The sequence below is a fragment of the Netta rufina genome (assembly GCF_964035555.1).
Source record: "Netta rufina genome assembly, chromosome: 3".
NCBI classification, from domain to species: Eukaryota; Metazoa; Chordata; class Aves; order Anseriformes; family Anatidae; genus Netta; species Netta rufina.
The window spans coordinates 27,261,949-27,278,801 of record NC_140125.1 but is presented as its reverse complement, the minus strand read 5'-3'; the positions used below and the strand labels follow the sequence as shown (position 1 = coordinate 27,278,801).

At 39.1% G+C, this 16,853-nt stretch overlaps 1 protein-coding gene across 1 annotated transcript in view; it reads right to left on the bottom strand.

The window, feature by feature from the left end:
• Positions 1-16,853, bottom strand: part of ACTN2 (actinin alpha 2) — a 68,570-nt gene that overhangs the window by 36,377 nt on the left and 15,340 nt on the right. The window contains exons 2-5 of the mRNA XM_084284184.1: positions 9,202-9,316; positions 7,942-8,061; positions 1,365-1,451; positions 200-287 (exon numbers count right to left, since the gene is read on the bottom strand). Of these exons, the coding sequence (XP_084140310.1) occupies positions 200-287; positions 1,365-1,451; positions 7,942-8,061; positions 9,202-9,316 (410 nt within the window). The remainder of the gene's footprint in view (positions 1-199; positions 288-1,364; positions 1,452-7,941; positions 8,062-9,201; positions 9,317-16,853) is intronic.

Below are 16,853 nucleotides of genomic sequence, written 5' to 3'. Positions count from 1 at the left end.
AACTACGTAAACAATGGTAAATAATGCAGAAGACTAACCAAAGTAAGACTCTGAAGACAGATCATAAGAATTTGAAAAAAGCCTAGGTTAGCAGTGAAGAGGGAAATTCTGCTGTCAAATCTACCTACACAACTGTGGGAAAAATTTTGACCTAACATACTTTAGAAAGCTTCTACCCTGTGAAATAATGGAAGTTTACCTAAGATGGAAGTTCTGAATGTTCACATTTCTGTAAGGAGCAGTTTTTCTTTGACACCACAGCAGCAGGCCTTCCTTGGCAGAGGTCTCTGTAAGACACCAGGGAGTTAAAAAGAAAAATGTTATAAGTGCTCAAGTAATTCTTTTCTTGTCATCTTAAATGTGGTCAGCCATCTGAAACTGGTTAGCATAAGCTAACATTTAATCCTAAAAGATAGCCATGAAAGTGAAGTAATGGGGCTCCATTAGGACACGGACATCAGCTCAACTGGAACAACTCAGATGTAGTTCCATTCTGCACATTTTTATCTGGGACATTAGAAGTTTAAGAAATTACATTAGTGGGACAACAGAATGTATACTTGGGGAATAATACTGAATACAAATGAAACAGAACTAAACATAAAAGATTTTGTTGGTGCTTACATGGAATACACTTGTGGTCTCAGTCCATTTGCTTATTGGGAGGTATAAATGCTGAAGAAATGCCTTCATTATTTGCACCCTGTAGGCATCTGAGTGCCTAAGTAAAGGACTGAAAAGATCAAAAAGACCAAACCACTAGGTCCACAGTTAATGTTTCACAGATTATGGGCAGGACAGCATGAAAATCTTGAATTGGCTCTATTGTTGTTGCAAATTGAGATTAGTTTCTAGAATTCTAGACTTTTCTCAGCCCAGACTAGATTTAAAGAGTATTGTAACTGCAATGCACTTTTTGGAGCCAGTATCCAAGTGAAAATTAAGGAAAAAAAATCTGAAGCAGTGAGAAAAGAGAAGTGATAGAAAGAAGAGGCACGTAAACAGATAATATTTAGGAAGAAGGATAGAAACGGAAAGACTAGAAAAGTATGTTGGAAATAGGACAACCATACAGGGTACATCATAGTTTCAGGCTACTGATACTCAGGAACATAGACATGTTTCTATCTCTATAACTGAAGGACATGCCTAGAACTTCTCCGTTTATAAAGCTGGCTTGAGGTCTCTGTCAGGAATTAAATTTTCCCTCCAGAAATGGATTTTGGCACAAGGTAGGGAACTTGCAGTATTGCTTTCTGTGAAAAAATTACTTCTTAATACATTCATCTCACTTGTATACAATCTACATAAAAACGTCTTTAAATAAATTTCTTAATTACTTAACATAGTTGAATTACTCTTACCTTCCACTGAAATATCCTGAATAGCAAAGCGAAGGATGATAGTCCAGATCATACCCAGTGTCATTTTCACATTGCCATCAACAATTTCTAAGGTGAAAAAATACATAACAGTATTTTTAAGAGAAAACAGAAAACACATTCTAACCATATATTTGTATAAATAATACATCATATCTAATAAATACATTACATTTCTACAATAACTTGTTATTTACAATAATTCGTTATTTACACAGAGTTTACTTGGGTTCATTTTCAACAAATGGATGCTTCTGCTACCCAGGCAGTAGAACTGAAGATTACTGAGATTAAGGTCTGTTTAGCTCTTCCGTGCTAAAAGGCTATTCTCCAGCTAGTTGTTAACTGTCTCAAAAATTTACCTTCTGGACTGACTGTTGTTGACATTGCCTGAGGGAAACTATATATTTAAAGTTTGAATAATATCAGCCTTGCTGCTCCCAAATATGAAAGGATTGGGGAAAAAATGCTTTTATACTAAATTGTAAGAAACTACAGGATATTAGCAGTTTTAAGTTGGAATTGAGAATTTATCAAGGAGATGTAGGAATTTTTAAATGCCTTGGAAATCTACAACAGATTATTTTTTTATTTCTTCTTTTTTTAAAATAAAACAAAATTCAAAAGTCCCTTCTCCCTTTTGAGAGTTCTACACTTGGTGCCAACATGGGCTAGATATGAAGAACAGCTCAAGACACAGCACTTCCTGAGACTAAGCAACATGGCTTCCTGCCAAGCAGTTCAAAAACATGACCAAGAGGTTGTACATGTCCTACAGCTTTGATGCCTGTGCATGTTCATGCATCATTAATACAGAACAAGGTTTTTCACCTCTGGGTTTTCAATTCATTTCAAGACTGCTTGAGTCTACGTACAACACAAAGTGCCATATACTTCACATATACAGGCAAGCCTCTTCCAAAGCCAATCCAGTGCTCCTACATTGTCTGTAATACTAGCAGTGATACCGCTTCAACACCAGAAAATGTACTGCCAGAGGACTTGGGTGTTGTGATAATGTTAAAACAATCTGCAAAGTATGGTGAGAGATTCAGAAGAACATAGTAAGACTATAAAGAAGATCCAGCACTAGAAGGGGAGGAGGTGGGAGGATGAGAGAGGGGAACTGCAGGCTGCCTTTCCAGTCACCTCACACCAAATGAGCAGCGGGACAGGGAAGGCACCAGCTGCTCTCCCACTTGAAAGTCACCTCCAGCCCCCCTCAAGAAATGAAGCAGCTGTGGCTGCCTGTGGGCCCACTGGTGTTCTCCTGGGGAGAACAGAAAGGGAGGGAGCAGAAAGAATTTCCTCAATTTAACATCAAATGCCAAAGGAGGTGCCAGCAGGAAATGGATTCACTCTGCTACTTTAAAGTTGCCTGAATCCAGGGGCAACTTTTACAGAACAAGGCAGCTGCTAGCCCCAGGACTTGAGATACATGCTAATTTGCAGTAGTATGCGACACAAGCTGTCATTTGAACCTATGGAATTAACAAGTGTGGTAGGAGGTATCTCACCCATTGCTACTCTATACTAACATTGTTAGTGTGATAACCCAACTTTATAGATGAATGGCTATTTTTCTGCATTCCCCTTTGTATTCTACATCCATTTTACATAATTCTTACCTCACTTTGTCTTCCATGCATTATTACTATCTCATTTGCCCTGAAATACCTGAAGTGTCTTTAAATCCCACAACTTACATTTTTCAGCCAACGACCACCAAGTGGCAATTAGGGCATGTAGCTACTTCTTTCCCTTCTCATCTTCACAGTCATGTATTTCATTGCATTTTGATCAGCTGTCGATGTCTCATAAGTATATACAGTACAGAAGAATTTTTTGAAATGTAAAATAGATGAATTTAAATACTCAGTAGGCATTGCTGATTGTCAGACAATCAATTCATGGATTTGCATAATCACTACATTGTTGTTTTGATATACATATCCAAATTTACATACACACAGTAGAAAAACAAGAGAGGGAACTTTCAATGTTGTGCATGAAGAGAGTTTTCAAGCTCTTTGCCAGCTTTGATCTGTCATCATCTACCGCTAAAATAAGATACAAAAAAAAAAGTATAGAAGACAAGGAAAAATATCTAAACAGAAGGAAAACAAAGTTTCTAAATGCTGAAAAATATCAGTGGTGAAAAATTCCTGATTCATTCCTATGATTTTCCTCTACAGGCCAATAGAAGATTTCTTGATTATTTTCTTCACATTGCCTGTTTGATCTAGCAGAAATACATGTATAGCTCCTACATGTCACATAGGCAAAGCTACAGCTGACCTATGAAAACAGGAAAGAAGAGAAGAGGACAAAGACGACACAATAAAAAACTGCCAAGGAATAAAACTAAGCAAAGAAATGTGGCAAGGTCCCAGTGTTTTGATTGTGATTTTATTTTTTTTTTAAATTCTTCTTTGCTGTTAGGGTGTACTTTATTTATTTATTTGTTCTAACCTTTTTGAAGCAGATTTACAGATCATTTGGTCTTCAGTATCTCTTCCCCTCCCCAAAAAAGCAATCCAGAACTGTTTCCTCCTAACAGCATATTTATCTTTTATGGTATTCCATATCTTAGCTCTTTGCGTTCAGGATGCAATTACCTTGCAAATGGAGTCATTGCATTTTAATTTTTTTATTTGGAAAACATCTAACTCGTGGACTATGAATGGCTCATAAGGATTACTTTCATGTCTTTAGCTTTAGCTTCTTGACTCTCTAGCCCCATTTCTATCACCAATGGAGTGCGATGTAGTTAAATTGGGCTTCTGCTCAATATCACAGTTAAAGGTGGTCACCTCTCCCTGTCCATTTCACAAACTACCCAAGGAAGTCAGCCTTCAGAACACTAACAATGGCTTGTAAAGAACATTACTGGTGCCTTAAAAATATTAAATTGAACTTTGTGCTGATGTCCCCCAAGAATCACTATTTCATCTTTGTTTTGAGGCCCCATTTTAAATGGCAGTCGGACCCTTTGAGACTACATGCTCTTCACCACACAGTATTTCAGATAACAACACGTGATCTTGACCAGGTTTAGATACAAAACTTTCATGCTTTGCAAATTAAAAAGTATTCCAAGTACCCATGTAACTCAGAGAATGCCAAAACAGATGGGTGCAAAAAAGCCTACATGGCCCATTCTAACACATATAGACAGAAAGTTAAGGGGTTAAGAATGTTGATAACAATACACTCTTAGGAAGCCTGCGCTCTCCCTCCTTACTGGCATATATTTCCATCTTCATATGATAACGACTATCCAGTCAATAATGCTGAAAAATGCAACAAAATTAAGAAGAGGTGAAGCCTGTTTTAAATCCGTATCAGGTTACTGTTCCAGGCCCCAGGACTGCTACAATAACAGTTGTCAGCCCAAGTGGTGGTAGGGTAGGGCTGAGAAGTGTGGGAGGAGGTATGCAGGACAAAGGGGCACAGGGACTTTTTAAACAGGTACTGGTGCCAGAGGTCCTACACTGTGAAATTATATCCAGTCAAAGTAATATTACATCGCTGCATCAGCACAGCATTGTGCCTTAGATAACTGTAATAGAGGGAACGTGGTAAACTTAACAGGGCACTAAGTATGTCTGGGCATAGCTGGACTTCTGTTCAGCCTGTTTAGAGTAGGAGGGGAAGGCACACGAATCTATCTGCTCCTGCCCACATGGATGTAATCTAATGTGTGTTAGTAGCCATACTTGAGATAGTGCTATGTCTTACAATGACAGGTTCCTCTATGCTTGTAAACTATGATAGTAACTGGGTATTTTCTCCTGTGCTTCCATCCAAGATTTTAAAATATTTTTTAAATGCTAATGAAGGAAGGTTTACTCCTAATCCCCTCATTTTACAGATCAAGAATTCCAGAAACAGGCAATAAAAGCCTGCAGCCCAGCCAAGAACACCCCTTAATCTTCTCACTTACTATGGCCTGTTGTTATATGCAGCAAGCAATACTGAGGGCATGGATGGGCATCACCTTCCAGCAACAGGCTGAGCACCTGTAATAGGTTACCGCCTCTTGTCACTGCCTCCCTTCCAGAGAGAATTACTTAATTTGACAGAGCATCTAAGTTCACTGCAGTTGCTGCCAAGGGGAGCAGCAGAGTTAGCTTGAACTGTTTTAATGACTGATCTGAGATACCCCAGGTGTTTTGCCTTCAGATGATACAGGAAGTGCTCACAAGCTGCCCTCTACTCTGAACGCCCTGCCAGTGACAAACAGCAATAAACAGAGCAAAATGAGGGAGATGGAAGTGCAGAGGGTTGGCCTGCTCCTTTCAGCAGCAGGTATGACCTGTTGTATCTCAGCTTAAATGCTCCAACCTTGCCTGAGGAACCTAGGAGTGAAAACACTTGCCCATTGTGCAAATTGAGATCGGAAAGAATGACCTCTCTGTCCCACAAGATCCTCCTTTTGCTACACTCTTGTTTTCTGACAGAAAGGGTTGGAGTCCCAGCATGACAGCACAGTAACTACCATTCATTTGCTCAAGACTGTGTACTCTCAGTATTTCTGCACCAGCTATCAGACAGGCTCCCGTATGTTTGATCTTCATTTCCACACACAAACTGTCTCTCCAGTACCCTCTGCTGTCTGCCTAATGACATGTCGCTCTCAGAATACCCTTTAATCGCAGAGAGTTTCAGGGCAGTAGCATATTTTTCCAACCTGCTTCATTTAATTGAGCAAAGGGCCCAGCTGCCCCTCATTGCCTGTACAACTGATGGAGGGGCAGGGAACTCTGAGACTCAGTAGAGCTCTTCTGAGATCTGAAGTGCCTTTGGGACTCACCTTATCTCCCCTCCCCTGTACTAATTTCTGTTGGGACACAGTCAATTTTCTGGATTTGTGATGAAAATAGCGTTAATAACACACTGATGTTCTAGTTGTTGCAGATCAGCGCTTACACAGAATCAAGGTCTTCTCTGATCCTCACACTGCCCAGGAAGCAAGTAGGCTGAGGATACACAAGAAGCTGGGAGGAGACACAGCCAGGACAGCTGACCCCAACTGATCAAAGGGATATTCTATACCATATGGTATCATGCTCAGCAATAAAAGCTAGGAGGAAAAGCAGAGGAAGGGAGGACATTCAGAGTTATGGTGCTTGTCTTCCCAACTAAATGTTATGAGTGATAAAGTCCTGATTTCCTGGAAATGGCTAAACATCTGCCTGCCAATGGGAATTAGGGAACAAATTCCTTGTTTTGCTTTGCTTTCACATGCAGCTTTTACTTTACCTTTTAAACTGTCTTTATCGCACCTCACAAATTTTCTCACTGTTATCTTTCTTATTCCCTTTCCCATCCCACTAGTTGGGAGTGAATGACTGTGGGGCTTGGCTACCTACAGGGTTTAAACCACAACACCCACTAATGATATATTCCAAAAAAAAAAAAAAAGTCCCTGTTATGTGCCTATAGATAGATGGATGGATTTGGACTCAGATGGCCCACCCACTTCAGTCTCAAATGAATTAAGAGTGAGTCCAAACATGTTCTGCCCAGAGAACACTGATTTCTTTTGGAGTTCTAGATCTAGAGCCATAATGTATTTGGTGAATGATACTTGAGGAAGCAACTAGACTAGGTTAAACTGCTGTAGAATCACCACACAGTGATGTTTTTTTTTCCATTATTTCTACAGATACCCCTATCCCATCTAATAAACCCTCCTCCAGCCACAGTTACAATCAGCTTCCTGAGATGAAGGTTTGAAAGCCAGAATAAGCCTGGGGAAATCAGATAGCAGGAAGAAAACGCTCATAAATTTATCTAAAAAGGCCTTGAAATGTGAATAGAACACAGCTCATGCTTCTCACTGTGATACTGAGGTTACAGCCGGTGTTTTGCTCTAAGGTCACATAAGAGGTTGCCCCCAGAATGGACAGAAAATCATTGAAGCTATGAAGTCTATGAAGTCAACAGTAGTTGAATATTGTGCTAGCCCCATCACTCCTTTGTATTGCAGTGGATGTTCAAAGCATTGTACAAATATCTCAATAAATGCGATAGTTCTAGACAGACTTTTGTTCTTTTTATACCATCATTTGAATCTCATGGGAAACACAGGTTTACTTGCAGTGAGAGCCTTTCTTTTGCTCAGTCTACGTTTATCAGCATTTAATTAGCCAAATACATGTTTTTATTTTACTGCCTGAAAAACTGCACAACAACAACAAAGTAATAACCTTATTAAATAACATCCCAACCCACTTTCTTCATGTGTTCAGTCTCTCCCCAGCCGGCATAATTTCTTTTGATCACTCCCTTAACTCTGCATCTGAATGTTAGAAGCACAGCTGCCATGTGCAGTCAGTCTCATAACAAAATGGAGGTAGGTCCAAGCCACCTGGCAGTGATATCAGCCTTCATCTTGTCTGAAAAATATCTCTTAAAGGTAAAAAAAAGATCCCAGATTGGATAAAGCATACCCTAGAATCCAACCTCATTTCTAACATTTATTTTTAATACCTGGAACTTAAGTCAGGTGTACCATCTCTGAGGGTACGTTGTAATAAGCTCTGATACATACCTTCTGCACCAATTGACACCAGTTTCACTCCTTTGCTAGCGATATAATCCAGAGCTTTGTTGACGTTAGCAATTTTATGGAAGCGCATCTTCCCTCTGTCCGGTTTCGGTAGTCTTTCCCCTACAGGATAACAAATTTATTGTGTTTATTGTTTTATACACTTGACTACACACACTCAAGTGATCATAACTCAAGAGTGAATGTGCCCTGTACACTGTCTAAAAGTTAGCATTTATTTTAGCAGGTATTTTTCTGAAAGAACGTCAAATGGCTTTGAACGAAACCCTGAAGGGAAAATTCAAATATCAAAGCACCTTACTTACATCTTTCTGTTAAAATAGTAAAACCAGAGTAAAATTTTTATGCGTGGCCTAAATAACTGGAAGATACGTGAGTGCTTCCTGGTTCTACACTTCTGGTTCACTGCTATTGTCCACTTTAGAGTACCTGAATATTAAGAAGGTGGAATATTCTCATCACCATTACCTGCTGAACTGTAATGAGAAGCTGGATAATATCCAGCAGATCAGCCACAGCATCCTTCCAAATCTGACCAAGACCGATGGCTTTTAACACCTTATTCAGTACAGCAGAACAGCTAATTTCAGAGCAAAGGCTGATGCGTTTGGATGAATTTACCTTCTCAAATGATTATGAAAAAGAATAATTTCAGGAAACATACTCTCCATTCCATGAAAAATCATCTTTTTAAGATATTCTTCCCTAATGAAATCTCCTGGAAAAATGCAAACTGTTCTCCATAAGAAATCTTTTTTCCCTTTTTCACCTTTATTTTGTGTCTAAAACTTGAGCTGAATGCTTGAGTGCCCCTTCCCATTCAGGGGCATTTGGGGTGTACTTTGGGGACTGCCCCTCTGAACAACAGAGAAAAAAAAAGTAAATCAAAACTTTTATACAAAAAGTGAAATAAAGTAGATCTGTAACCTATTTTACTTGTTAGAGGACTGAGACTAGGTCCTCACAGTTTATGGTTGGTCCAACAGCACTGTGATATAAGTGATACACTGATACACTGTGAAGCCCTAGAACACGAGCACAGAACCCTAGAGCAGAAAACTTTGTAGATAAGGAAAAAGCAGAGTTATTTTTTTTTTACTCCCTTTTGTTTTAGTGTGTCTCATCTCTCATTTTTAAACCCACTTATAATTTATGTTCACTATTATAAATTGTTAACAAATACTGTTCTTTTAAGAATGTTTCAGTTAGCATGCTGTAAATACATAGCAAACTTTAACAAACCTGAGATAACTTCCAAGAGCAGCATCAGTTTGAGGCCATTCCTGAAGTCCTCCTCAATGTTCTCAATCTGTGTGCCTGCTTTCCTGAGGTGGGAATTGCACCACGCTGTAAATGTCTGTAATAGCAATTAAACAAACAAACTTATCAACATGGCTTTTTCCCCAAAAAACTTCTAAGCCATCTGAGCAAATGCTGCATCAGTGACTGCCACAGCTGCCTAACAAATGTGGATGTTCTTTTTTGAAACAGACAGATGAAGATACTTAAGTTCATAGGGTAAAAATGGTCATAAATGCAACCATGAGCATTTCTCTCCCAGTGGAGAACAACCAAGTCTGCTTTTACTTGTAAAGATGAAAAGCAGAAGAAAATTCATTGCTCTATAGAGATCGTATGCACATAAACTTTTGCATGAATGAAATCATAACAGGGATCATTATACAATTTAGTAGTTAAAATTCATCTGTTTTCAAATATTTGTTATACCTCAACCTTCTGAAAAATTCTCCTTGCTTTTCAGTGAGTGTTAAGATATATAAAGCAAGTTCATATTTACTAGGTATTTAACTCTAGGTATAAAATAAGGCCACACATTTTAGTGTTAGACTTCAGATACTTAAAACTGTCAGATATTTAGAATTCCCTTTCTTTTGCTATTTCAAATGTGTAATAGTTTTAAGATCTTTTAAAGTAACAAGTTTAACAACTAAAATATATCCTAAATCCTCATTTTCATTGTAAAATTTCCTTTGGCCTTCTTTTTTCTCCCCTGCTGCTTAGATTATTTAACTTTTGATCTCTCAGTATTAGAACAGGAAAGGACAACAGATGAAGGCATAAACTTTTCTTGGATCTATGTCATGTAAACACTGGACAAATTTCATACTTTCAGAAGATACAGATTGAGTTTTCAGACATGGTCTATTCTTAAAAATGCAACATTCTGTCAGAGAATAACATTTTGATTGTTGTAGGCTTTGATTCAATTTCACAGAATCACAGAATCACAGAATTTCTAGGTTGGAAGAGACCTCAAGGTCATCGAGTCCAACCTCCAACCTAACGCTAACAGCCCTCCACTAAACCATATCCCTAAGCTCTACATCTAAACGTCTTTTGAAGACTTCCAGGGATGGTGACTCCACCACTTCCCTGGGCAGCCTGTTCCAATGTCTAACAACCCTTTCAGTGAAGAAATTCTTCCTAACATCTAACCTAAAACTCCCCTGGCTCAACTTAAGCCCATTCCCCCTCGTCCTGTCACCAGGCACGTGGGAGAACAGGCCAACCCCCACCTCGCTACAGCCTCCCTTGAGGTACCTATAGAGAGCGATAAGGTCACCCCTGAGCCTCCTCTTCTCCAGGCTGAACAAGCCCAGCTCCCTCAGCCGCTCCTCGTAGGACTTGTTCTCCAGGCCCCTCACCAGCTTCGTCGCCCTTCTCTGCACCCGCTCAAGCACCTCGATGTCCTTCTTGTAGCGAGGGGCCCAAAACTGAACACAGTACTCGAGGTGCGGCCTCACCAGAGCTGAGTACAGGGGGACGATCACCTCCCTCGCCCTGCTGGTCACGCTGTTCCTGATACAAGCCAGGATGCCGTTGGCCTTCTTGGCCACCTGAGCACACTGCTGGCTCATATTCAGCTGACTATCCACCATCACTCCCAGGTCCTTCTCTGCCTGGCGAGATTTTTTAATTTATGTAAAGAATTCCTGCATCTTGCTGGTCTTTTGTCTCAGAGCTCCTGAAGTGATAAAGAATAGCTTGCAGGACATTTGAATTATTCTGGTACCTGCAGCTTCATCTCTGAATATTTTTTTCTTCAGTATCCTTATCTTTATGCCACTTAGAGGATCAGTTGTGACCAAAATGCAGATTTTTTTCCCCCGGTGTGATGGAAAATATGGTCACTTTGTGTGGCACTGAGTTATGGACATAATACAGGGCATACTAAATATCCTGGGGACGTGGCCAATCGTAACAGAGGTGTGGCTGCAGAGTGCCATTTCAAAATATCCCCAGTAAGCCTTTTGGGATCACCATGACAGAAGAATGAACACTAACTGCAGGAGGGAAAGAATTGATTGTCACGGTTGGTGCAGAAAAATAAGTGTATTTATCAGAAGCTCAAAGTTGAAAGAAGCACTTCCTCTCGTCCTAGAAAACAGCAGCAAACTTTCACTTTCTTTTTAACTTCATTGAACTTTGTTTTTTTATCAACTTTTCCTGTCCAACTGAAAGAAAGAAGAAGCTCTATGGATCTGGTGAAATTGTGCAGTGAAATAGCAAATTCTAGATACTGAAAAAAGGAGGAGAGAGAAGACTACTGGAAGTGGTTCTAAGCAGTGGTCCTGTTGACCTGCAGAGGATGAGTTGCAGGCAGTGGCATAAGAAAGTAGCTCTGTGTGCAGACATAGATAAGTTCAGCTGCAGCATCTCTGCAAATAAAACTGTTTTAATAAAGGGATGTTAGCTTGAAAAGCAGTCATTCAGGAAGAAAAAACATGGCTCATTTTAAAATAACTAGCTTCCCTGAACTCATGGGAGACCTGAAACTGAAGCATGTTATGCATCACAACAGGCACAACAGACACTAGGCACTTCCACCCTCAGGGCTGGATATGATGGAGTCTTAGGATGGTATTCAGTTTGGATCATTATAGGGCTAGGATCTAGTTTCTAAGACTAATTTGTCTGCCTTGAGCTGTATCTTGTTCTACTGATATGTATCTAAAAGGCTTAACACCCTAAGTCATTTGCAAATACTATAAATTATAACAAGCATTCTTTGAAGGAACAATATTATTGTAATATGTGAAAAAGCTGAAAGCACTCAAGGGCAAATGTACATGAGCTTTAAACAATAATTTGGCAATAAATATTAGAAAGCTGAACCAGTAAATGAATGAGCCTTTCATGAATTGCTTAAGTGATGGACATGCACTTATCCGCAGATGCTATTGCCATTTGTAGAACCGTTCCAAGCACACAATGCTAAACTGAATGGGGAATTTGGAAGAAAACCACAGACATTTCCATCTCTTCTTTGAGACATTTATAGTGAACATTTTGAACTTGTACCACTCAAGTAAATGAGTTTTCCCTGTTTTTCATTTCATTCAGAGTTTAAGGCAATGATCCCACCAGTTAAGTGGTCTTAAAATATGAATCTGATTCCTACTGTGAAAGACTTAATTCACATTTTCTTAAGAAGAAATGGAATCAGGCAATTCTTAGCTCATATACGGATATATAAATACATGCATAAAAGCAAAGTAGAATCTTGTCCACCTCTAATCTCACTGCAGTCTTTTGCTACTTTGTACTTTGCTACTATAGCAGACAATTCAACTTCCTGGATTCCGCACTGATAGATACAGAACACAAGTTTTATACAAAAATCCCAAGGTTTTCCCATAATTTAAATACTCTCTCTTGAAAACAGACATTTTTATGGCACTGAATTTGCTGAGAGACAAAGAGAGTTACAAAAGCTCACTGAATCTTGGTGGAAAAACTAAAAACATCCTTGATGTTCCAGCACTCAGTGCTGCTCTCTAATCGCCAGATAACACCTCTTCTCTTCTGATCTGCACACCTTCTTTCCTCAATATTGTTAATTTTATGAAGACACTAAGCAACCAACGTTGCTATGATACAAATAAGATGCTACTATTGCTGAGTCAAGTTAATCTCAAAAAAGTTTGATGTCAGTCACTTGATTTATGGGCTGCCTTTTTATATCGGCAGGTTATTTACAATTATTTCCACCAATATTGGCGTTTACCATTTGAACTGCAGCATTCTGACTGATAAACTTGGAGTTACCTGCCATGCCTCCATTCATGAGGAAAATTAAGTTCTGCTGAAGCACTCTACTCTACATGGATTCTTTATTTAGACTTCTTGTGTTTAGTTAGTCTAAATTTTATCTTCTATATGTAGAATAAGAGATCTAGATCTTCTATCTAAAAGACAGTTTCTCCTGGTTTTCTGTTTTACCAGTGCACTTCTGTTCATGAAATGCTGCTATCACTTTCTGAGAGCTGTCTTGTGCCTCACACAAAGTGTAACTGCAGGACGTATTCCTCCGAATGTAGCTTCATAGTTTGGGGCCTTCCAAATTGGCTTACTTTCCTAGGACTAAACATGGTTATAGGAATACTACTTAAGGAATTGTTTACTATTTGTTTCAGTGGACTCACTGATACGTTAAAGCTAATGCAAAATTTCACTTGTAAATTTTAACACTTTCCACAACTCACATTTTATTTAACACCTCATCCTTCCATTCTCATTGTGATACCACTTGTTCAAAGCCTAAATTCTCACTGCTTGGTTTTAACTAACATTTCTATTAATAGTCATTATGAAACAATTCAAAGCACGTGTAAGTTCTGGAGATCAAGATACAGCCAGCATACAGTACCATGTAAATTTGTAATCCACTGGGATTTAAAAGCTATTAAATGACTTAGACAAAGCAAATTCCTTTTTCTGGTGAACTGTACAACACATTTCAGAGTTTCAGATTGCTCAGAGAAATAAGGCAGGACTGAAGGCACCAAGTTGAATACCAAGAGTGATAAGTACCTAGAAAGCTAGACATTTCTTTTTAGAATTTATTTACCATAGGTGACTCTACAAAAGACACAACAAATAAACAAAACCTCTCCACATCTATTACTACTAGAGAAATTTGGCTGACATTCTTGGATAAATGCATCAGAGGTAGGGAGGCAGGAAGTCAAATAATGTGCAGTCCCCCGGGTACATTTCTCTTAATGCACTATAACTCTGTCATGGGTATATTTTGGAAAACCTAACTCCAGAAAAGGGAGTACAGTTTATGTTCTATGCCCAACTATCCTCCCTGTGAACCACCAATATCATGTTCTCCATAATCTGGATTCATAGAACTCTGACTGTAAGAATGTATTTGAGAAAAACAAACTTACCTGTTAATTTCCTCAGGACACTTAATTTTACAAGCCCTTGACAACTAGAATTGTAATCAAGGACAATTGATTGTCCTTGATGGATCCTAAGATGTCCCAAGATAGCCTTAATTAACTATCAGTTGGCTGCAGCTAATGACAAGAAATAACAGGGCATGCCTGCTCTGCAATACAACTATTGCTATACATGTACAATGAAGGACATGCTTTGACAGAAAAAGTGATACCTCTGAAAGCTCAACAGTCCTACACTCCTGAGAAAGTCCATGTGCTTTCTATGTGGGCATAATGGCAATTACTTTTGATACTGCTTCAAAGCCAGGAAATCAGGAAGATGCTATTACAAGTTTCATACGTGCCGGTGATAAAGATTACTGAATAAAGAATATTGATTATTGGATAAAGAATATTGAGCCAGCACTATTTACCACCCTCTCCAGTACTGTTACCCATGAGTGGTGCATAAAACAGCATATGGTGAAAGTAAAAGGTAAATTTCTAGCTCAGCACTGACAGTGAGTCTAAAATGTACATCACCAAAACAACCATATAATTTTCATGGGGATGTGCACAGGAGGTACCCTCTACAGGTTAAGGAAGATTTATTTACTTGCACTCAAAAGAGAAATCACTAAGTGAATCTGGCCCAAAAAAAGGGTTGGAGGCTCATGTCATATTTAGTACATACATCTCATAACAAAGCTTAATACTACCTTTCACTCTTTCTAACTCAAATAAATTTGTCTGCTCTAATATTTACACGTTTTAAAACTAATAATGATTTCTTCATGTCTGCTTGTCTGACCCCTACCAGAAAGGCTACCGGCCTGAATAAGTCATTTGAGTTTTGTGTGTCTAGCCTTTCTGCAACACCTCCATAAGAATATATAGAAAAATCCAACCTATGAAACTTCTGAAAAATACTGAATCAACGGGAAACGTAATAATTCCTGTATCTGTTAAATAAACAAGAAGCACGACTCATTTTAAGGGAACCTTAAATTCTAATACCCAAAGCAGGAGACCACATCTGGCAAAAATTAATTTCAATTGTAAGCATTCAATATATCTGTGTGTATATACGTGTGTATGTGTGCTGTCCTGTATTATCTCAGTCTAATAGGGTTGCTTCTTAAAACTCTTTTCTACAGCCCTTGTCCTAGAGTATTTTTCCTCTCTTCTTGCACTAGCTGGGGGGCTTCATTACTTCCAGCCTAAATGGGATGCAGTGATTCACCCTGTAGTTATATGGAACATTACTGTCCTCTGAGTACATGGCAAGGGTGTTAAAGAGAGCTCTGTCAGAACATTCCCTCAGACAAGACTGAGGTTTCCCCTTGAAGAACTGCCCATCTGTCTGTCACCCATGTTTTAAAATGTAAGCCATGATCCTGCAACATGATCTCCTAGCTCCTGTGTCCACACGGCATTCTAATGACTTCAGGATCAGGGATCCCTGGGCTTGGGATAGTCTGTGCTGGCCCTCATTCTGTTAACTATTTAATTCTGTTCCCAAAAGAGGAGAATGAAGGTGCAAAACAGCAGAAAATCATACAGCCTTGATACACCGGCTTGATGTAAACAAATGACTACATATGGCATCTGCTTTATGTTCCTAAAACATCTAGAACAGCTGCGCTATTTATATTTAGTGCACAAGTATATTTTTATGAACTGAAAATAAAATCTTACATCTTTCTTGGTTTGAATTACTATTAACTGTCCCCTTATTTTTATTTCCCACTGCAACAGAAGCCCAAATGCATTGTTGCATGTTAGTAAAATAACCAGTGACTACAACAGGAGAGGTGGTTCACCAAACTTGTCAATCACAGTACTCTTGGTAGGTAAAGTGTGGTTTTAGCACTAAACACACCAGAGCACAGCAACAACCTAAATGAAGTACAGTGAAGAACGACATCAAGGATAAGGTGGCGGAAATGTTTAGCATGTTCCAAAAGTTCATTAAAAGGAAACCCTCAAACCATAGGTGGTATGTCATAGCCAAATTCCCAGAAACAACAGAGAGCATATCATGGAGCCATTTCACAAAGGAAGTTAGTAGAAGCTCCACCACTAGGCGCCCAAATCTGAAGTTGGGGAAAGACCTCCCTGCTTCAGCACCTCCCTTTGTACAGCTGAACAGATGGCACCAGAGATGATATGCTGGTGTACTCTCCACTACCAGTGGATCAGCTCCAGATACTAAAAGGGACATCACCCCAGCTCCTTGATTTTCTCATTCATAGCAGACATTGTCAAAGGGATGCCTTCATCACACAGAAGACAGCGCAAGACATGAGGGTATTCTTCAGCATTTTGTTTGCATGGAACAGCCTGGGGAAACCTCAATCCTTACAAAGCAGGTGGCCTAATCCTGTGTGAGTCTAGGGTTTCCTGTAAAATATGTGACCCCCTCCCAGCACTGAATGACTGCATGTCTGTTTTACAGTGCTTGTTATTAAAAAATAAAAACAAATAAACAAACAGAGCAAGTAAATATCCCTTCAAGAATAATTTGGCAAGGCTGAACCTTGAGAAACGTTAAGATTGAACTTTTTGTTACAAATAGATACTACATCTTTCTTGCAGAGGGGACAAAAGAGAAAGGTTAAGTTGCCCCAGTGGTACAAACAGAAGAAAACTCATGAGGTAGAAGATGTAAGGGAAATTCAGTATGGGTCGCTGCATGCA